General features: G+C 50.8%; 1 protein-coding gene across 18 annotated transcripts in view; it reads right to left on the reverse strand.

Moving 5' to 3' along the window:
- The window catches only part of PTK2 (protein tyrosine kinase 2), a 200,064-nt gene that overhangs the window by 12,674 nt on the left and 159,972 nt on the right, over positions 1-27,418 (reverse strand). For 8 of the 18 annotated variants that reach the window (XM_072949793.1, XM_072949788.1, XM_072949789.1 and 5 more), the window contains 6 exons: positions 24,663-24,867; positions 14,424-14,535; positions 10,291-10,377; positions 8,696-8,833; positions 7,798-7,929; positions 575-634 (listed from right to left, as the gene is read on the reverse strand). In XM_072949793.1, the coding sequence (XP_072805894.1) occupies positions 575-634; positions 7,798-7,929; positions 8,696-8,833; positions 10,291-10,377; positions 14,424-14,535; positions 24,663-24,867 (734 nt within the window). Of the gene's footprint in view, positions 1-574; positions 635-7,797; positions 7,930-8,695; positions 8,834-10,290; positions 10,378-14,423; positions 14,536-14,994; positions 15,326-16,227; positions 16,505-24,662; positions 24,868-26,601; positions 27,267-27,418 lie in introns of those variants that run through there. The other 10 variants (XM_031690420.2, XM_072949792.1, XM_072949787.1 and 7 more) reach the window with 8 other exon arrangements.

Raw genomic sequence — 27,418 nt, forward strand, 5'->3', positions numbered from 1 at the left:
TTGCCTGGCAGCTACAGGTTTCCCATTTTTACTGGGAACTTCTTTAAGTGTTTAAAGAAACTTGCATTTATTTTAACCAGATGTCTGCCGATGAAAATCCTAACAAATCAATTTTAACTGCCTCCCTGAAGACTAGGGAGTGTTTCTACCAGACTTTAAATACATTTGGAATAATAATAAGCTAGCTCTTTAAACAGAATTTCAGGCATTTCTCCTCACAACACCCAGAAGAAAAATACCTTGCTTGAACCGGTTTTCTGTGACAGTAGAAACTTTCATAACCACACAACGAGAGTATAAAAATGTAGCAGGTGACAAGTTGTTGTAGCAACAGTTAATGTGTATACTTATTTCTCTGGGGCACAGAGAGTTCAGCCTGCTACTGAAAAGACTGTATTAGTAATGGGGCAGACACTTCCGTAGCTGATGCAAATGCTGGGCAGCCTGGGCTGAAACATTCACTTTACTTATAGAATCAACTACTGTGCCTGTATTACAAACAGCGGCAAACTTGGCCGTCTCAGGACACGGGACGACGGTCCAGACCCCGCCAAACACACGGGCAGCTGCTTACCGGGCCCTGAAGACCATCCTCCCTGTCGATGCTGCCTCGGGAGAGCCGCACGTCAGGTTTCTGGAGGAAAGAAAGCAGACCAGACAGTTTCATTCTCGGCTTGAGAACCACTGACGTGTTTCTGTACGAAGTCTCTCCTTTTTATAACACAACTGTCCTCCGAAGAGAAGAGGTGGAAGTTCCCCACTTTCAGGCAAATTCTCAAAACCCACTGGTGACAAGCCCAGGTCAGCTGCCCCCGCAAAGCCCCCGTCTCCGCACACGCGCACAGCTGGCAGGCCCACCCCACGTGACACAGAGCACGTGTGCTTCACCTCGCTTCCTGGCCACAGAGCCAGTTCCTCTCACCGAGGAAGCTCCCACCCAGGGGGAGGCACCAACTCCTGTGTCCTGGCAGAGGAAGGCTTGGTCTGACTGTCTTGCCAAAGCGGCAAATGGTCCAATCACACGCTTCCCCCTCACAGTGCATCCAGAATACAGAAACCAAACAGAGAAATAAGAGTAAGCAAATTTCCCTAACAGAAGGATAAACACAGTAGGCCATGTGCCACCAAGGTGTGGAGCTTGGAGTGTTTTCTCCTCAAGGAAACAGCGCTGTGTGGTGGCCCAGCCAGCCCCACGATGCCATCGACTTCATGGAGCCCGAAGGAGCCCCCATGCCGACTGCCACCCACCCTGCCGCGCACAGTGGATTAAAGACTGGAAACCATAAAACACCTAGAAGAAAGCACAGGCAGTGCCCTCTGACACTGGTCCTAGCCATACATTTTTGGATCTGTCTCCTCAAACAAGCGAAACAAAAGCAAAAATAAACAAATGGGACCACATCAAACTACTTCACTTTTGCACAGTGAAGGAAACTATCAACAAAACAAAAAGCCTGCCTGCTGAGTGAGAGAAGATATTTGCAAATCATATATATGATAAGGGGTTAACATCTGAAATACACAAAGAACTCCGACAACTCGACATCAAAAACCCCCAAACAACCTAATTTAAAAATGGGCAGATGACTTGAACAGACATTTTCCCAAAGAGGACGTGCAGATGCCAACAGGCACGTGAAGAGACGCTCAGCACCACTAACCATCAGGGAAATGCAAGTCAAACACAGTGAGACACCACCTCACAGCTGTCAGAATGGTTATTATCAAAATGACAACAAATAAAAGTGTTGACGAGGATATGGAGAAAAAGGAACCCTCATGCACTGCTGACAGGAATGTAAATTGGAGCAGCCACTATGGAAAACCGTATGGAAGCTCCTCAGAAAACTAAACAAAGAACTACCATACGATTGGGTAAGTCCAGTTCTGGGTATTTTTCTGAAGAAAACCAAAAGACTAATTTGAAAAGATACATGCACCTCTATGTTCACTGCAGGATTATTTACAATAGCCAAGATAAGAAAGCAACCTGAGCCTCCACTGACAGATGACACACATGTGTGCGCACACAATGGAATATTACTCAGCTGCCAAAAAGAATGAAACCTTGCCATTTACAACAAGATGGTTGGACTTAAAGAGTATTGTGCTGAGTACAATAAGACGGAGAAAGACAAATACTGTATGATTTCACTTACACGTGTAATCTAAAAAAATAAAACAAATGGACAAACATAACAAAACAGAAACAGACTCAGATACAAAGAATAAACCAGTGGTTGCCAGAGAGGAAGGCGCTGGGAGGAGTGTGACAGGCGAGGAGACTGAGGTACAAGCTTGCCGTCATAAACTAAGGCACTGCGATGTGGCGCAGTGTGGGGGGCACGGTGATGCCTGTGTGACGACAGGCGGCAGCCGGTCCTGCACGGATGACCACCCTGCAACACCAGAGTCCTGAATCACCACGTGGTGCATCTGAAACCAGCAAGTCAATCGTACTTCAAAGCGGTACTTCAAAGCGGTCGTAGACATAAAGAGTGTCTGGGGTTATTTGATCATTTTCCCCATCAGGCATGCATTTTCTTTTTTTTCTTTCTTTTCTAAATTCAGGTATAACTTACACACAACAAAGTCCTCAAACCTTCAGTGTAAAGATCTACATGTTTTCACGTCTGCATCCACCCGCCGAACACAGCACCCAGACCAGGCGAGGCCTGCCTCCTGGCCCAGATCACACCAATGGTCGAACAAGCAGCACTGGTGGCTGGCATCCTCCGCGGACGCTGTGTCTAAGGGCGTCCCTGCGGCTGTGCAGCCGGCCGGCCCATTTCTACTGCTGAGCAGCACCCACTGTGGCGTGTTTATCCATCCTGCTGTCCTTAGGCAGGTGGGGTCCCTGCTCCTGGCGTCACAAGGACACACTGCTGTGAAGGCTCTGTCCCACGTGGGCAAGCGTGCCCTGCCCTCTCAGGCAGCAGCCCAGAGCGAAGGCCCTACTCCTGGGTCTGGGGACGCAGCGGCCAGGAGCTCAGGTGTGGCCTCTGTTCTTCAGCTGCTTCCATCACTCTAGGAAACGCCAAACTTACTACAGTTTTCACCTCGGAGTCCTCTCCCCCTGTCCCACAGTGTCTTCAAATCTGGAGCTTGTAAGAGACCTGGGAGGGGCCGGCCTGCTCAGAGCAGAAGCAGGACCGGAGGCGGCCTTCTGCCGGCGCTCCGCCCTGCCGGGGCGTTCAGCTTTCACTCCTGCTGGCGGCTCTGCTACGAGGAAGACAGCTCCAATATTCATGTCCTGTCTCAGAACACAAAGCAGGCTTTGTGTACCCAAACTTTCTCATCTTCAACTTAAAGTCCTGTTTTTAGCACAGTACTGTTAGAAAATTTCTGTGCTCAGAGTAGTTAATAAAGACAGACAGCAAACAGAGTTGCTCTATCTCTGAGCAGCACCCAGTAGGACAGGAAGTCCCCTGAACAGACTGAGGCCTAGTCAAGGCTCTGGCACCCTCTGGCCACCTTGCAGGAGAGCTTCTACAGCCGTGGATTCGCAGGCACAGAGCCACCTTGGAAACAGCTCGGGCTGAAGGAACAGCAGAGAGGGGAGCAGAGAGTGGCCGTGTGACCGGCAGGAGCCTGCCGCGTGAAGAGCGTGCCGAAAGAGGGGCTGAGGGACTCTGGACTTGCCAGCGCCCTCAGTGACAGCAGAGGCTGTTACTGAGGACAGTAACCCCACACGACAGGAGGCGGCGTCCGCAAACAGCTGTTGATTCTCATCTATCAGAAAAGTCTGGGAATCACTAACGGCCGTTTAGACAGCAAAGCAACATGAGAGCTAATTTTTCAAGTAAGAACATAACTCCCCTACCAGGGTGCACAGCTGACCCCGCCGGAGGGCGCGGCAGGCCCCGTCCAAGGACCAGGGCGGATCAGGAACCATTTACTGTCACCAAGTCACGACGAGACAGGAGCAGAGGACACGTATCTTTAGAAATTTCTAGTGTAATGTGAAACAGCAATTTTTAGGTCTGTTTGAGCTCATGATAAAAAAGTTTGGCTTATAGTTTGTACATCTCAAAAAACTTCCTGTTTCTAGTGACTGCTTTTTATTTTATTTTATAAGAGTATCAGGTCTAGGGTGGTTCAGAGAAGAAACAGAAGGGTCCTCCCTCACTTGGCGCAGCAGAGCCTGCCTCCTCGGAGCAGCACACCACGCCCAGGCCCAGCGGGCCCGTCAGCTCCTGGCGAAGAGAATCCCCGAGGCAGCTCTAACGAGAGCAAACCGAGTTCAGGCTTATAGATATGAAATCCAGTGAGAGGATGTCAGTTCCCGAGCGGTGCCTACAGGACCCTGAAGAGGCCAGAACCTCTCGCCCTATCTGTTACACTAGTCTTTGGTTGGGACTGCCTAAGGGCACTGTGTCGTGTGAGGTGTATGGCCCAGAAGCCTGGATTTTCATCAACGTAGCTCTCATGGCTGCTACAGAGAACAAACCAAGTCAGAGAGATAAAAGCCCTTGGAAAAATTAATGGTGTGTTCCTTGCCCCTCTGCTGTTCACATGTTATACATTTAATCCTCAACCCAACCCTACAGAAAAGTATCACTGCACTTCACAGAGGAAATTATAACTATTTTACAGATTGACAAATTAAAGCATAAAGAGGTTAACCAACCGATGTAGGGTCATAATAACTAGGATTTAAAATTCTCATCTAGCCAACTCTGAAGCCTGGGCTCCTTCCAAAACCACCTCCTGAAAGGCAGAGTCGCGGATGGGAAGGACTATCTGGGCTGCAGAGCTGCAGCCTGCTCTCCGCTTCCTGTCCCCCGCACCCTGCCTTTGGCCTACGGGGCCCGCGTGGTCTGCGCCCCTCATGCCTGCACTGAGCTCTGGCCACTGCGGCTGTCCTTCCGATCCTCAGACGTTCTTGGCTCCTTCCCACCTCGCCCTGGGCCCTGCACTCGGTGTGACCTCTCCCTGGAATGTTCTCCCCCAGATCTTCCTGGGCAGGTCCCTGATGGCCTTGTACGCCGCTCTGGCCTCTCTGTCATAATCAGGGGCTGGTCTAGGAGGGCTGGACCTCGAGGACGGGCAGAATGGAGGACCTCGGGTGGTCATCCTGGGGCGGACATTGGCAGATTTTAAGTCAGACGGAGACAGTGTCAGAGCCAGGTTCTAGAAATATCACTGTGGCTGTGACAAGGAACATAGCTTGGAGGGGACAATTTTAAGTGCTCTGGTGTTTACATTTGCTCGCCCCCACCTCCTTGCCTTCGTGGCTTGCCCACCCAGTTACTCACGCTGGGAGAGGCCCCGCCCTGGCTGCCCGCCTGCTCTCAGCCCCGCCACCTACACCACCCACCTACCAGTACCCGCCAGACTGGGGAGGCTCCTCAGCTTATGACACCAATATTGCTCTGACCCTAAAACCATTAACAATGACAGCAAGCCAGTCATTCCTGCTTGTGAATGTCAATATGAAATTCTAATAAAAACATCACAAGCCAAACACACCATGACCTTAAAAGGACGATCAGCTATGTCTTGAGTCGGGGCTTATCTCTGGAGTGTGGTTATGAGTGCTTCACATAACTCATCACATTAAACCTTTTAAAAAGGTAAAACAGTATCGTTTAAATAGAGGGCCAACATTATACTTAGCAGAGAGGATGATTGGAGACGTTACCTTTAAAAACAAAAGCAGGAAAAGCAGGTGAGAACCCATTTAATATTAAAGTTGGCAAGAGATACTCTAGAAACAATAAGAGTTTCATAACAGATACTGAAGATGAAGAAACAAAATGTCTTTTTAAAAGGTGACAACTGTACATTCAAAAAATTCAAAGAAATTAGTCAAATAGATTTCATGCGATAAGTCCTGGGATACACAAGATAAATTCCTAAAAATCAACTGCACGCACAGAAACAACAATTTTTTAAGAAGTTCAGTAAAAATGAGACGCATCGTGTTAGTGGCAGGAAGCTCCAGACGGACGGGTGGTGACTTACTGGGGAAGCAGGACACGCACTTTGAGAAAACATGAAATAAAATGTACAGGAGGAATGAAGGGGCCGGGAGCAAACTCCGGGGACGTCCTCCTGAGCTGAGACAGACACGGTGAGGCAGTCACAGGACGCAGCGTGAGCAAAACCCCGGGGGTTTCTCACACAACTCCATCAGTGGACTCTGGACGTGACTTGGAAACTATCTGGAGTGGCAGGAATGTTCTCTGTATGGGGAACGGGTCACACGCACTTACCAAACTGCACACTCAGGATCTGTGCAGTCCACTGCACGTAATGATCTCAATTAAAAGTAACAACACTAACAGCCAACGAGCAGGCAGCCTTGAACCTCTGGTTCAGGACCCGAAGTCACTGAGAGGCCGAGCCAGTGCCTTAACCCCTCATCCACTCCCCACCGACCAGCTCGGGTCATGTCCACACGGGCAATCCGAGACCCCCGCCTCACAGCCCGGGCGTCACACATGCTCTTTCCCAGGCCCGAGTGGACTCCCTGAGCCTGTGTGTCCTGCAGAGCCCCACCCGTCCCCAGGCCCGGGCCCCGCCGCCTCCAGCTCCTCCAAGCGCCCCTGGCTCCCCACTGCGCCCCGGGCCCGCGCAGCTCAGGGGCCAATGTGTGCTGGACACCAGCGCTCGCGGACGCTAACTCTCGTCTGGACGATCTGTAACATTCACTTATGCAGATCAATGTGGAGTAACAGACTACCTGGACTTTTTGTTTAAAATGAAGGGCCAGGGAACAGCAGCTGTGTTCTGGGAACTGATTCATTATTTGAACGGGTTCACTCAGATTAGTGCAGCAAATAACAACCCCTTTTGCAGCCTTCCTTATAACCTCAAGACATGCTGTAATTTAAATAAGTAATGTAGAATTCTGGTGCCATGAAACTTCTGCTGCAAAGGAACTCGCTCACAGTGCCCGTCAACATCTCACACCCCTGACTGTGCAGACCTCCCAGAGGAGCGGCTGGCGGCGGGTGCCTGCCAGGGCTGCTGAGTGGTGTCCTTGCGGCTGGAGGCCACCCGGAAGAACCGTCCACACCGCAGGCCCCGGAGCCAGGCTGCTGGCTTGGAGCCTGGCTCTGCCCCACACGATCCGGTGGTCTCAGGCAACTTCCCCACTTCTAAAATGAGGACAACAAAGGACAGAGCCATAGTCCTTTATCCTCGTTTCCAAAATCTACAAAGTACTGAAGATGGGTAAGTGTGTTTGTTATTTTAAATCTGAAGGAAATTAATTTCATGGCAAAGCTTGGCCTGAACTGATGTGGCTGACTTCACACCTGCTGGCGTGAACAGCTGTGTTCTACGGCAGGAGTATCAGTGCCTTTAACTCTGTGCTACTGGACTCTTACATGACATGTGGCACATGCGTCCGATTACACTGGCTCTCTAAAGTGAAGAAACAGTGAATTCTGAATCATGCAGAACCTTCAAGAGTTTCAGAAAGAGTATTTTGGACCTGTCTCTTTCTTACACACTGGTTACAAAGACTGAATGACTTGATACATCAGAACACGTAGCCTGGTGATGGCATGTGAGAAGTACTATGATTTACATTAGCCGTGAAGCTGTGACAAGGGTGTGTGCAGCAGTCCCGCCCCGCAGTCAGCCGAGTGTGGAGTGTGTGTGATGTCTGCAGGCCGACAGTGTCCTGAAACGTGACTCAAGACAAGCAGACAGCCCACTATTGCAAGCTTTAGGGAGCAGATGTAAAACTCCCTTGCTTTGGAAAAGACGGACTTAGCAATTATTTGCAGGACAGCAGATGCCGGCAGGGCCTAGGGTACGGAAGAGCCTCCAAACTCAAGTTACCAGAAACCGCTCCTCCTTCTCCAGCCAGCGCTGATCCTCCTCCATCTCCTGCTGCTGCCGGATCAGCCGCTCCTCCATCAGGTGGGTCGGCAACACCTGCCCGAGTCCTCGCAGGTCCAGCGCCGCAGAGTCCTGGAGAGTGCAAAACGGCAGGTCCACGCTTAGAAGTCTATTTGTGATGCTCATACTCTTTTCTGTCATCTTTCCAAAAAGTTAAGCAACGCGGCAAGGGAGGTGGAAATAGGGTTTCTCATACTCTGCTTCTGGGAGCAGCTTTTCTGAGGCTGCAGGTTAATGTGTGTGAAGTATCTTTAGAAAGGATATAATCGTTCAGCTCCCAGCTTCACTGGTAGGGATCTGTTCTAAAGAAGTGACCCAAGATACGTGCAAAGAATGCGTCACTAGTCACAGCAAAGAGTAGACACATCGATGTAAAACAATGGGAGGAGGATTAAATATGATACATGCATGTTCTGCGGTGTAGAGCATGTTTACGCTGAGGAAAAGAGCATGACAGCAGACAAGCACGATGTTCTTGGAGTCAAAGAAATGACTTTTAATACTACAGGGGTGGTTCCTGGTTTTACTGGGAAAATTTGGTAGAAATTAACACAGTCCTCAGAGCTGGAGGTTCTGCTTTGTTCACTGGCCTCGTGTAAATGCTAATTATGTTCACTTTAAGAGTCTGCTTTTCAAATGAATGAGCTAATGATGGTAGCATCTCTCCTTTCTTTCAGTGAAAAAGACTCACAGAATCAGAAAGCATCTGAGTAGACGGAGTATCCTTATCTTAGAATTAGGTCATCTAAACTGAGAAATCTTAGGATTCAGAAATGAAAGTTACCTTGGGCAAAGCCTCATCAGTTAACAAACCGAAGCCCAGGAACATCCAATTTACCTCCACGCTGGGCTGCCACATTGATATCTCCTGGGGTCTATGATTCCACGAATCTGTTTGGTCCAAGAGGGATGCCTGACCTGGGTAGATGCTGCCAGCCATGGCTGTGAGTCCATGTGAAGCAGGGAAGGCAGAGACCTGCGGGTGAGCAAGCGGCAGCGTCACGTTCTGACACCATGTGACTTCCGCACAGCTCTGCTGTCCACGTGCAAGGAAGTACTAAGGCTACAGAAAAGACTGTGGTAGCAGAACGGCCCCTCCAGGAGGTCCCTGTCCTAATCCCGGGAACCTGTGAATACAGTCCCTTACGAGGGACTCTGCAGATGTGATTATAAATTAGGAATCTTGAGATGGAGAGATTATCCTGGATTATCTGTGTAGACCCAATGTGATCATAAGGGTCCCTAAAAATGCAAGAGGGAAGCAGAAGGGGAGAGAAAGGGTGACTGCGGAAGCACGGTCAGAGAGGTGCTCCGGCTCTGAAGACAGAGAAGGGGTCATGAGCCACGGGGCGCAGGTACCTCTGGGCGCAGGTGGAGGCAAGGAGCTGGATCTCAGCTGAAGCCCCGAGACAGGTGGCCCATCATGACCGCACTAGAAAACTAACGCAACACCCGCGGGAAAACCAGACGCCCTTCACTGCGGAGCTGACGTTTACAGCACGCTGAGAGCAGGCCGTCCTCGGGCACCAAAGCACAGGCGGCCGTGCACGAGGCTGAGCCACACGCCGCTCCAGAAGTCCCCTTGCTGCCCACTCAGTACTGCTTCGTCAACAAGAAGCAAACAAACCCCCAAGTGTCTGTCCTCTAACAAACAAGGGCTGACGGCGGAGAAGGCCTGTCCTCACAGTCTCACAACGAGGACCACGGCGGAGAGAAAACACTTAGTTGCTCATGGAGGAAAATTTCAAGGCAGATGGAAAATAAGAGGAGGTTCTTTATATGGCTCCCTCCCTCGATCAAGAGAGGCGAGAATGGATCTGTGCTTGCTTCCAGAGCTCACCAGGTCAGTATTAGACGGCCACAGCTGTCAGCCGATTTTTAAATTGAGATAAATCACGGTCAAATCCGTATTTCCAAATACCCGCACGTCCTTCAACAAAGACTCCATGCATTCGTTCAGTCTCTAGGCATTGATTTATCCCAAAATGCCACACCGACAACATGCAATCACTAGACTTTCAAATAAGACTGACAGATAGTTCTAACAGTTCACTTGAATAAAAACATTGTAATAAAAAATTCTAAATACAAAATGCTGTACCAGTTACTACTTTTGACCAGAAGGGATTTATTACTGTCAGAGAACTTTTCGGAATTTTCACAACAAAGACTTCAAATGATCTAAGGCTGTTTCCTCTTTAACACCCACCACGTGAATGGATCAACACGCATCTTAACCAGAAAGGCCCACGAGGAGTGTCCTGGAGCTGCTTTCATTTATAAGATAAGGAAACTCGGGGCTTGGGAGAGGTTAATCAGTCATTTGTTTGATGAAAAGAACGTTTTAATTTATACACACATGCAGTGTACTCCCGCCCCCAAGTGTGCTGAAGACTAAAATAACACGTCCCAGACCTGGAACGACTGGTATACCTGGTAATGATTGGTTTGCACCACGTGCTGTGGGCTGGGGTAAAATCCTTCACTGGACCTCGGGCTCGGATAACCAGGTCTGCTGGGCTGTGAACAAATCAACAGAGTGTCATATGAACAAGCATTTTGACTATTTCAGTAAATGTATATTTTAAAGAATAGAAAAAGTTAAGCCTCTACAAGAGCGTGGTTGGAAAGAACAATAAAGGGCGTAAAGGCATTTCAGTGGGGGAAGCAGTCTTTTCAACGAATGGCGCTGGGACAGCAGGAAGCCCCCCCGTGCAGAGGACGTGAAGGTGGCCCTCTTCCTCAGAACACACACGGAAGTCAGCTCAAAATGGATCGTACTTCCACACGTAAGAGCTAGAACTATAAAGCTCTTAGAAGAAAACACAGGAGTAAATCTTTGTGACTTTGGGTTAGGCCATGGTTTCTTAGGTTTGACACTGAAAGCTCAATCAACAAAAGGAAAAAAGAGAAACTGGACTTAATCAAAATTAAAAGCTTCTGCCCTGAGAGCGACAGCGTCAACAAAGTGGAAAGACAACCTACAAACGGAAAGTACTTGCACGTCACACATCTGCTAAGTGACTCAAATCCAGAATACACAACAAATCTAATAGCTTGACAATACAAAGCCAAATAATTGAATCAAACAGGTCAAAGGCATGAGCAGACCCAAAGAAGATGCCAGTGGCCAGGAAGCACAGAAGAGAGGCCCAACAGCATTCGGCGCCGGGGAAACGCACACCCGGACGCTTTCTGCTGCTTGCTGGCTGTGTGACCGCAGGCAAGGAGCAGACCATTAAAATCCATTCCTCTGTCTTGCGCTGTGCCGGGACCTTTCTTCCATGTGTGACTTTAGAGCGTCCTGCAAGTGATCATCTGGAAAATGCAGACCTCTGGGCTATGCAGGTCTTTCCAGTGCGGACACATCTCAGCACATAGCATGAAAGAAAAGATCACCTTTGTTCGTGTTGCCCTGAGCTCATGAGAAAAGTCTAAGAAACGGGAAGCTGTCAAAGTCACGGGGATTGAGACAAGGTTTTCAAATTTCTAAGTTTTGCATGAAAACTCCTATTTTATCGTCAGCAACAAACACTGTCAGTTGTTTTCCTTGATGAGACAGTCTCGCGTCTTTCTCTGAGCAAATGTCCAAATCCGAACAAGCACGTGTGTCACCAGTTCTTTTTTCAAGTAAAACTGTTCTTCCATGACAAAGGTGGGACGTCCAGACAAAGCCAGCCATGCGTCGTATCTGCTGCGCAGCGGGAGCCCCGGCTGGGCGCCTCCTCTTGCCTCGCACGGGAGACCCCACTGCTGCTTCAAGGTGGTTTGTAAGCAAACTCCCCCCCATCCTCGTGTGAGCCCAGTGGCGAGGATCTCGGGGACGAATAGTGGGTTTGGTGCTGCCACCCAGACTCCTGCCCAGGTGACAGTGGCTTTACCCACCCATGCATGTGCAACATCACTGCAAATGTCAACACAGCGGGCGGGGCTGATGACACCTTAACATTATTATGAAACAAGATTGAACTCACAGCCCTCTGAAATGGTCTGGGGGACTCTCAGGCCCAAGGGTTAGACGTTGAAAACTGTAGCTCCAGGATATTTTTACCATGAAGCCCCACCAGTCTACTGGGGTCTGCAGGAATGAAACGAGGGCTAAAGGTGACCCTCCCCATGCTGTTCACAGGCAAACCGCTCCAGAGATGATGATTGTGTGAAAGAGCCGGTGTTAACGTACTGATGAAGAGATCAGCAACGTATCTGTAATAATTACCTTTGCGGTTACCATGCTTTTGCCATTAAGCAAGTATAATTAAGCTGGTAATTTTAAATCTTAAAAGGGGGAGAGAAAAATATTTCCCTTTAAAAATAAATTCAGCTATACTGCAAATTTTATCAGTATACACTGTTTACCTACAAAAGCCTGAGAGCCTACTTAACTGAAGGAATCTCAGTGGGATCCAGCTGTCCTAAGACACCATAGGCAGAATGACCCACGGAGCTCCCGCTTCGCCGCGAGAGGAAGCACTGGCCTGACAGCTGGGAAGCCACAGCCGCCTCCCAGACCCGTCCAATGCTGTGACCACAGAAGCAGGATGCGACTCTGAAGGTGAGCATGGAGAAGGTGAGCACCGCACAGGCGACCGGGCTCTGACCGGCAGGGGGCTGAGCAGCCCATCTGCAGGCGCCGAGCCCTGCGTGCTCATGCTCCCAGAGGTGATTCTCCACCCGCTAGAAGCTGTGACCCGCGGGTCGCCAGCCCTTTTCCTGAAGGGTCGGAGTACGCATTGTCATCTTTTTGAGCCGCACTGTAACGGCACCACTCAAGTCAGTCTGCGAGGGGTGAACCAGCCATGGACACAAGTGAAGGGTGCCGTTCATGCCAATAAAAAGCTAATAACAGAAACCGGCAATGGGCTCAGCCTGCTGCTGACCCTTTTTCAAAAGCGTAGAACGATCTCTGATGATAGAAAAGAGCCTCAAAATACACACTCTGAAAATACCTCAAACTACGTGAGGACATTTACAAATGTGAGCAGAACTCACCTTTGTACTTCGCTTCTGTCAAACAGAAAAAGCCTAACCACCTCCACTTGTGCCCATGAACCTAGTATTCTACCATCAAAATTTGGCCTAAAGAAAATCACTCAAATCCTATCGATTCAGATACGGAACACGTTTAGATGGAGAAGCTCTTCTGTGAGTTGCAGGGGACACGCTGCACCATCTGTGCTGATCGCTGAGCACACCCAGGCCTCACACTTCTGTGACTGACACAAGTGCTGCAGGCGCATCACCTCGTTTGGCCTAAGCGCCCTCCCCTTGCAGACGGGGGAGGGGGCAGGGCGCAGGCCGGCAACCTGCCCGCTCACTGCAGCCAACCGTGAGCAGGTCCACTTGGTTTCTAGGCCTGAGAGAGTAACTTCCACACTCTCCCGCCTCCAGGACTGAACTGTTCTGTAGGGCCACGCTGGGATGGGGGTTCACAGATTTGTGGTAGGCAGCTAAGGAATTTTTGGTTGTTGAACTAGGAGAGATGGAGAAATGTTCAGGTTGTATCACAAACCGGCCCAGAGACCCCTTCCCTGGGCCTCAGCTTCCCCGTTTGTTGAGGAACCCAGGCTACGGGACCCTCACCTCTAAAATTCTGAAGACTGGGTCTTACACAGTTTAAAATATTGGCCAATAGATAGAAGCTTTCAGGAATCATGATAAAAAAAATGGGTACAATATTTAAATAGCACTTTGTGTTAACAAATTTCTGAATATTTTTCAAACAGAAAATGAAGTAAAGAACTGTCAAAGTTCCTTAATATATTTTTAGGTAACCAAATGCTAAACAGCTGGCAACTATTAATTGCAAAAAAGTCCACTATTAATTGTCCAGAAAACGACCTGAACTGGATTATTCACGGCAAGTACGCCAGTGTGTGAAAACACCATCCCGTCAAGAGCAAAAAGAGAACAAAAAATTCTGAGGAGCGTGCTGAAGGGCCAGCTGTGTCTGACCCACCGGCCGCAGCAGAGCTGAGTGAGGCGGGAAGGCTCTGGCCGCCTCCTGGGGGCCGGGGGACCGGAGGGCAGGGCTGAGAGGCCGCCTGCAGATCTCCCCATGCCGACAGCCCAGCCACCAGCCCCAGATAAGAAGAGGACAGAAGATGTACACTAGGTTCTCAGCAAAGCAAAACCAAATCCGGAAGGAACAGGGTCAGGTGAAAACTGACTCAATTCAAAATAAAACAAAATGTAAAGCATTCATGGCCTGGTTTTAGTCCACCTGATGATTTAACCTTGACTTGGTCATCAGCAAGGTCCCTGACACCCAGCAGAGAGGAGCTTCCCCCAAGCCAGGTGTGCGCACTTAAGTCTGCCGAGCGGGTGGGGAGGAGGAGCATCTTAGGACCACGTCTAATCCAACCGCTCACAGTTTCGAACAACCTATGGCTGAAATGCGAACCAGGGAAACGAGCGCACAGGAGGGTGACACACAGAGGAGCAGATATGAAACAACAGCCGTGACGACGGCTCTGACACTCGGCCCTCCCTGCTGACGGCACTGCCTACACCACAGACCTCAGAAGTCGGCAGGAGCAAGGCCAAGGTTGAGGGGGAGGCTCGCCTACCTTGGGCGGCGCTTCGTCGGACCCTCCGGAGTCCCAGGACACTGTGACCTGTCTTCTGGACTCCATCCTCATCCGCTCTTCTTGCTGCACCTTCTCTTCCTCCAGGATTGTGCTAGAGAGACAAGACGGGGTTACTGAGGGGAGCTGGCAACAGAGGAAGAGCACACAGCCCAGACCTCCGGCTGCTCTCAGCCACGCAGCAGACTCAAGCAAAGGGAAGCAGAGAGAGGCCGGTTTCTAACTTCACAAAAGGATTCCAGAATGGCCTGGGTCCAAAGGGCAAGCCCGTGTACAGCACAGCCACAGGTAAGAAGCGGACAGCAGGTGAGACAAGCAGAAGCTGGAGAATCAGAGATGGCCGGGGCGACTGTCTACACGCCAGCGCTTCCTCGGAGCAGAACTGAACTGAGTCACCCCGAGAAATCCCCAGCAGCACTGGATCAAGCCCAGACCAGCCCGGGACAGACTGTTCACTGGGACACAGGCCCCGCATAATGTCACACATCCCATGTTAAGTGACAAACGGCCGCCTGGCCAGTCACCCCCTCACTGCTCATGACCATCTTCCTACCAGCGCTCTTCTCACCGGGGAAGAGGGAAGAGGGAAGAGGCGACAGTATTTCCCAGCACTGCTGACAAAACCGCCTGCTTTAAACTGGGGCACCGCGCTCCACCCGCCGCCCCCAGCGCCCTCTCCGCGGGCTCCCACCCCATCCAAGCGGGGCCCCGGCTCCCGGCTCCGGGCCGGGCTGGGCGAGCTGGCCGCCTGCTCGCTCGTGCACAGCCCAGCCTCCCGGCGGAGCAGCGAGTGAGCAGCGCTCCGGAGGGTGAGGTCAGCCGCCGGCGGCCTTTCTAATCTGGGAACTCAGCTCGCGGTTTCAGGAAGACATTCCTGCCTGACTGGAGCTGCTTTCTCACACAGCCTCCCTCACGTAACCCCTTCCACATCAGGATACGGCAGACAAAGTAACCGCCCCGAGTCGGCAAGCCACGCCAGATGTCAGGGCTTTCCCTCTAACACAAAGGAACGGAATGGTTTCTCCTCAGTGATCACATCAGCACTTTAGTGACAAGCAAATTTTAGTCAAAAGGTGCCACCCCTCCTCAAAACATGATCTGGGTTTTCTTCTCACTCCAGCTAGATGATCAGGGCTGAGGAGACACACGGAACTTTAACAGTGAAGAAGCTGGTGGCGCCCTCAGGACTGGCCAGGGGCACGCGGCCTGCGCGGCTGGGACTCTCACGCGGCGGCTGAGAGCTGCCCGCTCTGGCGTGCCCGGGGCCGGCAGAGCACCGCGCGTGAAGCCCCGGGCCGCCGGGAGCAGGAGTCCAGGCAGACGCTGGCCAGGGAGCTGGGCCGTCTGCGATGAGCACCTCAGTGCCCTGCTCAGGCGCCTGACCCTCAAAATAACAGACCTGGAATCAGAACTTCCCAAGATTTCGTAGTTTTAAACAAGTGAAAAGTCCATAAAAACCAAGAAGAAAATCAAGTTAAAAAAACTGTCCTTATTTCCAACTTCTTCAAAGACTTAAAACACAAACAAGCTACGAGGAGGCCAAGCGTGACGTTCCCCCTAAGGCGAGGGGACTCCGGCTCACACAGGTCCCGGGAAGGCCGTTGACTTCCCGCGGGCCATCCTGTGAGCTGGGCCGCCCTGGTCTTTGGGTCATGCTCCCCACAAAAGCCTCCAACAGGCCAGGGCGGTCGCTCGCCACAGGGAGACCCTGTCGCCCCCTCCATCCTGCCCCCACTGGTCTCCCCGGCTCTGCCCCCTTCCCCCCAGCCCCCCAGCCCACACTGACCCCACGGGTGGTCTCGCTGCTCCGTGGGCCTCCCTCGCTGCACACTCGGGCCAGGCCCCTCGTCAGCTGCACAGCACCTGCACGTGTCAGGCCCCGCAGCGCTTCCTCATGGAGCACACCGGCCTCGCCCCGCAGAACCGAGGCGGGCTTAACCGGGAGGCCAGACCCTTCAGTCTCAAACCAAAAATAACTTGTCAAAAGGCTTCTGAGAAACCGCAGTTTGTTGCTCAGTGTAGTCAAGAATACAAACAACCCATAAAATATCCATTTTCACAAAGGAAGCCTATTCCAGAGTCGGAAGAGGAGGGCGCATGGAGACATTTCTGCCTTTTCTCTTTACAGCAGCTGAGGAACCCAGAGCAAAGCACCAGAGTGCACAGGGGCAAGGAGGTCAACTTGAAACATTCTTTCCCAAACTACAAATATTTTTAGTTGCAATACATTCCATTTGAAAGCTTTTAGCTGCTTAATGTGAACTGGAAACGAGCCCTCATGTGTTTTCCTGGGATGGTGGCTTCTGTGTCTCAGACTTGCAAACAGATGAAACAAAAGCTAGTGAGACCTTTCATCTAACGAGTGCTGGGACGCGCGATCGTCCACGAGCCTCATCTGGGAAGAGAGTCGGAAAGAGGGAAAAGGAGTATTTATGTAAAGTTAGTTTTATTTCTCCCACTTTAAAAGTCATCAAAGTAATCAAATCAGAGTAAAGGACGTGAAACCTGTGTTCTCTCGGCCTGCAGCACTCCCTGGGAAACCCAATCTCCCGGGCTCCACAGGCCGGGATGGGGAGGTCTCGTTACATTTCCGTTCTGGAGCCAAGATGTGACTTCACCTCTAAGGTATTTTCATGGAGGGCGAGAAAGTGGTCTGCGAGGTTCTTCGTTTCCAGTACCGGGCTAAGATACCAGAGCAAATCTCGGACTCAGACAAGCTGCACAGCAGACGAGCAATCGGCCCTGAGGGAGGCACTCCAGCCACTCCCGCCGCCCCAGAGGAGAGGCACCAGCTACCAGCCGCGCGTCTGCTGAGCTCGGCTCCAGGGCAGCGGCCCGTGCCAGCCGTGTCCTCGCCCATCAACGAGAATGACACTGCCTGTCCCGCCCGCTGCCAGGATGGAGAAACAAAGCACACAAGAAGAGCCAGTGAGAGCTTGAGTGAATGTAAGCTCTGCACTTCTACCTGCCTGTTTTCACCTATTTCAGTTCTGCAGCGTCCTTCCCGAGGCTGATTATACTGCTCTTCTTCTCTTTGAAACCATAAACATTTCCTCCGTACTTGAGTAACTTAAAAAAAAAGACTGGACTTTGATCACCTAAACATACTAATTTTATGATGACATCACAAAATTTGCTCTGGACAGAAAATCAGTCTGAGTTCATAGCTACTCAGGCTAATTCGGAAAATAGTCAGAGAAAGAGCAGCAAGAAACTGGATGAAAAAAAAAGCCACGAGGGAAATGGCTTGTTTTGGCAAGTTCATGGGAATACCAGTTTTGAAACATGATCTCTTATAATTAGCCAGCATTGCCTCACCACAAAGGAATGGAATTGACCTTTCAACAGCAACAAAAAAACCCCTTGGTATCTTTGCAGAAAACAAGTCTGGAGGCTTGAGACAAAGCTGGGAAAGGCATCCGTGCAGCTGGCTGACTGAGTGGCTAAATGCCACAAACAGAGGGGGACAGCACATGCCTCTGCTCTCTTCTCTTGTAAGTGGGCACCGCAGACCAACACCTCGTTTCACAAGCACACCTGAACGGCGCTTCTCTCTTTACTAGTATGTATCTCAAACTGCAGGAAATAATGCACTTTTGTTTGGTTGTGGTAACACATCTCAAAGTTATTTTAAAAAGTGATTTCTACTAAAGCCTTACTTTAAAACGGTGACTGCTTCGTATTTTTGCCAGGTTTGAGAAACGCCTATCTGACCAACCCTCTTGCAGACAGCAACTATGGGCTAGGCACACACACAGAGCAACCCAAAGCAGGGCGCTGACACTAGGAGGAAGGGAGTGGTAGCGGCAACTCCTACTTCTGCACGGCTATTAGCCAGAAAGCAGGCCCCAGCCTCACTGGTTTGAAGACTCCGACGACTGGGTTTGGCTCATCACAGCTGGTGGGAAGCGAGGGGGGAAGTCCCAGGAAGGAAAGAGCAGGGGGGGGCTTTGTCAGATTCTGAGCATAAACTCTGCCGGAGTTGCTAGCTGACCCTGCCCTGTGCACACAGGGCAGGCTCCGGAGCCCAACTGAGGCTAAGAGAGCTGACCTGAGATCGGAGCTCACAGCACGGGGAGAGTGCGCAGTGTGAGGGCAGCCTAGCCAGGTGCCTACTAAAACCAAGCGACCGACCAACCAACTGCTCTTCAGCGGCTCCTGCAGCCTGTCAGTACCACCACCCTGGACGTGATCTGAGATTACCTGATGCACAAATAGGCATTAAAATGCAATCCACCCTCAAGAGGAAAAAACAATCTAAAGGACGCTGACTCCAAAGGTGACTCAGAAGCTGGAATTAGCAAGCAAGAACTTTAAAGAGCTATTATATTCAAGGACATAAAGGAAAATCTGTTCACAGTTAATGAGAAGATAGGAAATGTCAGCAGATAAACAGAGACTATAAAAAAGAGCCAAATGAGAATTCTACAATGAAAAATAAAATACCTGAAATAAAAATCTCTACAGGACAGGACTGGACGATCAGTAGGATGGAGATGACAGAAGAGTCAGAGAAACTGAAGATAAACTGATAAAAAAATCATCCAATGAGAAGGACTTCGAGAAAAAACGGGATAACTGACGAATGGGTTACCCTTCCAGACAATATCAAGACCTAGCAGGATGGCAATGAGACAGAAAACACTGGTTTGATGACTAAGGAGGAATTCAGACATCACCTTTGAGAGGAATTTCAGAAGCAGATACAAAACCACTTTAAAACACACGGCGAAGAAGCACAAGTTACCTAATGTCGTTAATCTAATCTAGAGTTCACATTTTAGGATAAATGAAGAACCAAAAAAGATTAAAAAATACTTGTATAAGATGTCCATGAGATACCTATAAAATGTCAGAAAGATGTGCCTTGCATTTTGGTGTCTGGATAATAATAGTTAACACTTTTAAATTCAAATAACAAAGTTATTGGGTTTTTTTTTTAACAGTAATTGATCATTTTCCAGTCCCCTAAGATCCCCAGGCCCCCTGTGGATCTTCAGAAAAAGCTTTGTTGTTATTACCACTGCCAGAACAGCCATCAAGTGTGTGTGCTTGTGAGCATGTACATCTGAGGGCATTTCAGATGATTTTATTTAATCTCGAAAACTTGAGCGCAGCAGGATTTGTGATTCTGCCCTTCAGGGAGGTTAGTCACTTGCCCAAGGTCAACTTAGATCAAACAGGTTTCTCAGACGCCAGCTTTACATGATAAAGTTGAGAAGCAAACGTGACAACATTAAGTTATAACAACAAAGACAACACTCCCCACCCCTCAGACCCCTGCAAGACCCAAGCTGGAGCTCAGGCTGTGAATTAGACACAGGAGGAGGGCTCAGCAGGTGCCTGCAGAGGGCGGCCAGCGTACATCACTCGCCTGTCCCCACTTTGCCTCAAGCTCCCCTGGGGAGACTCAATCTCGTGGGAAACTTCCACAACTGCCCCCACCACCTCTGGGATGATGGCAGCCAAGCAGCCACATGCAACATGCTTGAGATGTGACAGCCAAACATGGTAACGCAGGACATCGAACCCCTTCAAAAAGAGTCTGATGTGGAGATGCTGCCTTCTTTCTGGGACTCTCTCTGGTTGGTACACAAGCAAACGCCTGAAAATCAGCTGCAGGAATCCCTTAACAGTATGGTTTCTTCCCCTTTTCCTTCTTTTTCGTTTTTAACTAAAAGATATCGACAACTTGACCACCAGTCACGATCATAAGACGGAGCACTGCTGACTTCTAGCCGTGTCTCAGATCAAGGTATGGAGCCCGACAGCTGAGAGCCTGTGCCCTGGACTCAGGTGGGCCTTCCCTGAATCCCAGCTGTCACCCCAGGCCAGCCTCCTAACCTCGAGTTCCTCATTTGCAAGCCGATGACGACAATACTACCTCCATCTCCAAGGACCACGAGATCAAGAGATGCAACAGCGTGTGCAAGTTCACAGCACAAGGCCTGGCAAGTGAGTGTTCTTTACAACAGAAAAGCTCAGGCAAACTGTGTGTTTTTTTCTGTTTTAAACCTAACCTTCATATGTGAAAATGGCATGCTTAGGAACAAGGAGCCATTTCCAAAGGTGTAAAAAAACTATGGTTGGAGTAACCAGAGTTCTCATCGCTGCTGGGAGCACGATACTGGTAGGTCCACTGCGAAAAACAGGCAGCCAGCAGACAGAGCTAAGCTCGTGCCTTCCTGCTGACTCCTGGGTATGTGCCCACCAGAAATCCAGAAAGTCCTGGACATGTGCTCACCCAGACCACTTTCTGTTATGTCCAGACAGCACCAGTCTTGAGCTCCCAGATGGAAAGTGCCTATATTTCCACCAAGAGTACAATGGATGAACTATGGTATATTTGCAAGCGGAACACCACACAATATAGCAACATGAGTGAAGCACTGTACCACCTGAATGATACAGATGATCTCACACTAAACGCTGGCCAAAATAAACCATACACAAACAAGTACACACTGAATGACACCATTTACATAAAGGTTAAAAGCAGGCAGGACAGAGCCATGTGAGTGGTCACCCTTAGAAAGTGAACAGTAATTGGAAAGGGGGCACCTGGTGGGCTTCTGGGGTGCAGGGGCTGGTTACAAGTGTGTCCTGTCTGTGAAGACTCAGTGGGCTGTTTATTTCTTGGCATGTTTATATGTTCACACCTTTGCATGTCCATAAAAAATCGAAAAAATACAAAAATTAGGGTACAAAACTTCAAATTGGTAGTTTTGTTTATTGCTCTCATTTGTCTAAAAAGAATTTAAGAACCGCACATTAACTTAAAGTGTTTCCCTGCGATAAAACTAGCAATCTTGTCCTATAATGGCACAGGTACATCAATCAAGCAGTGCACTGTTAGGGAAAAATATTTTTAACCTAAGCTCCAAAAGGGCAAAATACTAAAGCTGTTCATTGTGGCTTCCTTGGCACAGTAGCTAACAAAGAATTAAATGAATTAATGAGGGATTAAATGATTTTCTTTCCATTCAAAAGATACTTAGAGCGCTCACAACCTGGCAGCCATCCGACACAAACATGCTGGGCACACACCGCGAGACGTTTCCTCTTGGGGAAACTTTCATACTTGATTACAGGCCACCTAGAGGTTAACCTCGTTCTGCTTCCCAGTAAGTTCCCATCTGTGAGTAAGAAACAGGATGCGAGGAGGACAGGCCTGAGTCACAGGGATCAGCCCACGGAAGCATGAGTCCAGCACTCTATGACCTGCCTAGTGAGAGTCACCCCGAGAGGCCACCTTCCTCAACTCACAGTAAAAGCGCGTGGCCCAGTCAAAGAGGAGTGGACGCCTGCGATAATTGGAGTTTATTTTCCAGCACTTTCTCTGAAGGCAGACAGGGAGAAAGGGGTTTGGGGAACATTTTTAACTGCCCCAGGGTAAGGGTATCCAAAATTTATTACTTCATTAAAACCTTGACTATAATAGAAAATTTGAAAACCTCAATAAAAGAACCTATTTAATTATTGTGATTCACTGTTACATATAAATGTCCCAGGAAGCTATTATATCATAAAGTTACATTTTTTTGGCTTATTTGGTAGCCAGACGTTCCAAATGCAAAGCTGAACTCCATTTCTGATTGACACAAAACAATACATAACAAATCAACGCCCAGTGACTTGTGCTAATGGTTCACAAGAAAGTATCTATAAATAGGTACAGTATGTTTGTCCACGTGTACGTGTGCATGTGTAAATTTACTGTACTTAGTTCTAAGATGTCATGCTGGACAGTTTTGGAGCTACTCTGCCTTAATGAAATGGCCAGCATGAGCCTGCGCGTGCCGGGCAGTGACGTCGCAGCGGCCTGGCTCCTGACTGGGTCCAGGCTCCCGGCCTGGAGGTGCGGGCAGCCGCGAGGTGAGTATGACCATCCCTGTCCTCAAGGAGCCTCAGTCTAGTAGGGAGGAGACGTACTAGACTGTGAGCTCCTCGAGGGCAGGAAGAGTGTCAGGTGCTCCGGCCCAGCGACCGGCGCCAGGCCCACCTCTGGCGTGCACGGCCACCATGGGACGTGGCCCACTGTGGCAGCGCCGGGCAAGCGCAGCCAGGAGAACCCCGTGCCCCGGACGCCCTGCGGGCAGAGGAGGGGAGCGGCGAGGAAGGTGGGGAGGACTGCAGCCTTTCAGGCCCCAGTGTGAGGAGGGGACGGGAAGCCCCCGGCCAGCTGTCGTACAGACAAATGCTACTCTGGAAGCCTCCACCTAACGCAGGAGGAAGACCCACTGAAAGTCATTCTGAGTGAGGGAGGCACTCCCCCACTGTGACGTTTTGGTAAGACTGATGAGTTATGCCGGACCAGGGGAGAAGGGGTGGGTCTGAAGACCCTGGGGTGAGGACTCCCCAGCTGGTCAGCTGACAGGGGAGGGTGAGGACCCACTGATGGTTCCAAGAAGCAGATGGAGGTAAAGGCACCATTGTAACTACAGAAGGTGGCGGGCAAGAGCTGGGCAAGAGGAGGAGGTACAGGTTGACTTTAGGAGAAACATGATGTCCGGCTGTAACTGAAAACAGGTCCAGGACACGTGAGAAAAGGCAGGATGACGCTCAATACAGACACGGTAGGAGCAAAAGTGCGGGAAGGCTAAGACAGGACAATCCAGGAGAGGTGCTGAGGGAGGAGGTGGGGCTGCACAGCGGAGCTGGAGGCACGCAGGGTAACAGGGGAGACCACGTTGGGAGGAGGGCGGATGGAACTGGTATCAGAGGGGAGATTTGCAAAGACAGACTGTCAATTCAGAAGGAAGGTCAAGGAGGAACAAAAAATGTATGAGCTAAACAAGAAATAAAGCGCGCTCCCAACCCAGCTCCAACAGTGACCGCAACACAATGGAGCTGCGTGAGAACGAAGAAGCTGGAGGTTTCTGCGTGAATGAGGCTAGGAAGTCCTGCAGGCCCCTCTGTGCGAGGCCGGGCTAGTGGGGAGGGTCATGGACTCCAGCTGTGTGGTCAGTGCCCGCCGAGCCTGCAGGACTTCCGTCTGGGGGCAGGACTGGGTTGTGCTCACTGCTGGATCCACAGAACTTAGCTTAGAACAAAGCAGACACTTAGCCAGATAGTTGCTGGCTGGACGAATCTCTCACACCTCTAACTAACAGCCCTGCTTCTTCCTCGGAATGTCCTCCCCGTGGGGAGACCTGTTGAGCAGGGGGAGCTGCTGGAGGTGAGGTGAGGTGAGGCGGGGGCAGGCTGACCAAGGGTCCCAGCACTGGGGGATGAGGCAGGGTGAGAGGGGCTGCCAGGGTCTTTTGGATCCTAGTATTTGGCAATTTTTATGAAAAAAGACTAAAAATACAGCAAAAATTTTAAAACACATAAAACCAGGGGAATACCCCAAATACCAAATATGAAAGCACGTGACACAGAACACATTAAACCATGGCGTGGGTTGGTGGGTTATAGAATTAAGCTCCCATGCATATGTATTATATTAAAATATCTTGTTTACTAACATATTAGGTCTCGAGCTAGACTTTAACACAATCCAACAACTATTTACTGAGCACTTCCTAGATGCCTGGCCCTGAGCCCTGTGTGCCGGGGCCACAGGGTGAACGAGGCATGGTGAGTGTGGCCCGTAGAGGGCTGGGTCTGGCCAGTGGTGGGCCAGCTCTGTGCAGACTCTGAAGTCCTGTGCATTGCCCCGGGACTGGGAGCGACTGGGGGTCTGGGTCCACCAGTGTCTGGCACAAAGGAGGCAGCACGAATGTGGGAGTGAGGATGATTTAACCACAATGACGGAAGTTCTGGAGAGGCGCCACAGGAGTGGCCCTCTCTCCGGGAGCAGGGCTGGGTAGGGAAGCTCCCTGAAGGTGGGAACACCTGAACTGGATTCTGAAGACTCAAGAGGGGTCATCGGGGGCCAAGGTGGGGAAGGGCACTGGCAGTGAGCTCTGTGGGGGGACACAGGTGGTCAGGCGGTGCTGCAGCGGAGGTGTCCGGGAGACGGAGGGGCTGTGTGAGGTGAGGCTGGAGAGGGAGCAGGGACCAGATCATGCCGGTCTTGGAGGCCACGCCAAGTCAGGTAAAAGTCAGGGGAAGGATATCTGATCACAACTGGAAGTTCAGGACTTCAAGAAGAAATCTCCGAAGACTCCAACAAGGCGTAAACAGATACAACTTGACGAGAGTCCTCAGAACCTGATGAGCGACCTGAAGGGAGGAGACGGCGTGGCAGCCGCCGGCCCCAGTCCGGCCCGCCCCTACCTGAGCTGAGCTTTGAGCTCCGTGAACCGGGGCCGCCTGCTGGGGTCGTAGGCCCAGCACTTGGTCATGAGGCTGTAGAGGGTGGGAGGGCAGCTGGGAGGCATCGGCAGCCTCTCGCCGTTCTCGATGCGCCCGATCACGTCGTTGTTCTTCACTCCCTGGAAGGGCTTCACGCCGTGCATCAGGATCTCCCACATGCACACACCTGCGAAGCGGGCGGAGAACAGCGGTGAACCGGCGGGAGGGGCAGGGGCGCGCCCGCTGAGTGGTCCAGGGCGGAGCGGCCGGACACAGCCGCACCCGCAGCTCCGGGACCAAGTGAGAACAGCAACAGTCGTTTAACACGACGTGAACAATGAGGTATTAACCTGTTACCAAGGGGAGAGCCATCATTTTTCTAGGAGGCCCATTCCTCTGAGAAACTCATCTTAAGGGAGCGGCCCACCAGGTCAGTGACACTTCTAGCTGCACAAACAAATCCAAAAGAGGCTGAATGAACTTCAGGTTTCCCTCCCTCCACTGCAGTCCAGCTTGCTCACGATCACAGCAGCCGAGCTGAGGCCCAGCAGAGAAAACCCTAAAACCGAAGTCTCTCAGGTTCCCCTGCAGGCTTCCTGTGCCGAGCAGCACAGAGGCACCACTGTCCGCGCGTCCGCTGATCGGTCAGCGTGTTTCCCGCACGGAGTCTCATCCACGAACTCCATAATCAACCCCGAGAAGCTTTTTACCTGCACTGCCCTCGGAAACGAGAGACTTTCCCAGAACTTTCTGAACCATCCTGAGCCTTCCCCCCAAGGACCACATCACGTAACACCTGGCGGGCCTTCCAGGACCTTGTCCTCCCAGCAGCTGCCCGTCATCACTTGCCACTCTGGCCACTCAGCTCTGCCTCTCTGGACAAGCCCTCATCGTGCCTTGGCGTGTGCGAAATTCTCTAGATTCAACACCTTTCATTTTCCTCTTCACAAGCTCGCTTCTTCTGAGGTTCATCTGTGAGTTTCTACACCATCCTCCTGTCCCTCCTGCCCCTCCTGTCCACTCCCAGCCCGAGTGTGCCCGGCACCACAGGGCCTCGAGGACAGGAGAGGCCACCTTCTCTTGCATCTTTAGCACCTCAAACGGCGTGCGCCTCAATGGAGGAGGGCACATCATCACACTGATGTGAATCAGATTCCGGAATCAGCCCAAAGTCCAACAGGTTCAAAGTAAAGAGTGTATGACAAAAATAATGCCTTAGTCTGCCTTTCTCAGAAACTGGGACAGCATCACTAGCAAGACCAGCCGTGGGTACCATCTCCTGAGACCTTAGTATGTCCCTGGCATCCTTCTTTGACACTTGCATGTTATTCTTGATCCTCACACCTTGCATTTCTTTAAATACAGTATTTTATCAAATCTAAGATACCACGGACTGTAAGAGCCACTATCATATGATCAGGAATAGGGGGTGTGTGCTGCCAGCCTAAATCATTATGTGATCCCTGTTACCGTCTAGAATTATTTTATTCCTACCACAGAGCTCTTTTAAACTCATTCAGACAAGAAAGCAGCACCAATATGAACAAAACAAAGCAAAGTCTACCTGAGTGCAGGCGAGTAACCACACGGAACACAACCCCAGCTAACACCAACCGGGAGGTGCCACTGAGGGTGACATACCCCAGGCCCAGAAATGCAGAAAGGAGAAAAGAAACAGGAGCCGTAGACTCTCCGAAATATGAAAGTTCCTTGAGAGGATAAGAAACGTACTCTCTGGGTCACAAAGCTGTTACGTGAGGTCTCAGATCTGAAGCCAACCAACTGGGCCCGGCGCCCCCTCCAATCACGTCCCACCAGTTCCTGCTCTACGCAGGCCCTTCCTCACCGAGCATCAGTTAGGGCACTTACGGTCGTCAAAAGTCGACAGCAAGTAAACAGAAGGAAAAATGAGAACACATACTTGATGCATAAAGTTACTTTTATTTATTGTGGAAAAAAGGTACATAAACTTAACAAGGCGTCTCCTGGCAAGTAGTTTAACAAGGCAGCAGAGAACACAGGCACAAGACCACTCACAAGAGTCAACACGCACGTGTTGTGCCGGACGGAGAAAGAGCAGGGGGAGCAGAGGAGGGGACCCATGTCGGGGTGACACACCTGCTACAGGGCTTCATGGCAGAGGGGACACTTCAGGTGATCTGGAGGGTGAGGCAGTTTCACACGGCAGGGAGGGTGCAAGGATAAGGTGTCCCAAGTAGAGGAGTGACACCAGGAAAGGGGGGCGGGGGAGTGTCACCCACATTAAAAGGGGGAGCAACTTTAAACTTCAGATCAAGTAGCTGGCTCGTGGGGGGAGTTCTGCAGTTACCCACAGAGCAGGAGGAGGACGACAGTGAGGACTCGGAGCAGGTGGAAGGGACAGAGTGGACATCAAAGCAGCAGCTACAGGACACGGAGGATCAAGCTCTCAAGCCTTGAGACAAGTCGGGAAGGAGGTCAGATTCCAGAAGGAAGAGATGAAGGAGAGTCTGGATCTGTAACTGGAAGGACGCTCTGGATCGAGGGGCCGTCCCAGAAGAAGACGGACAGGTTAACTAAGTCATTCACGTAACAGGAGTGACCAAGCTGCAGTGAGAGAGCAGAGGAGGAAGGAAGGGCATCTCCCTGCGAGGGAAGGGGGCGGTCGGAGACCGGAGGGCCGAGGCCGGGAGGAGCCAAGCCAGAGCGGCGCAGGTGCGCGAGGGAGGCGGGACGGGGGTCTGATGAGGGGAGGGCAG

Source organism: Vicugna pacos, chromosome 25 (genome assembly GCF_048564905.1).
Source record: "Vicugna pacos chromosome 25, VicPac4, whole genome shotgun sequence".
In the NCBI taxonomy this organism is placed as follows: Eukaryota; Metazoa; Chordata; class Mammalia; order Artiodactyla; family Camelidae; genus Vicugna; species Vicugna pacos.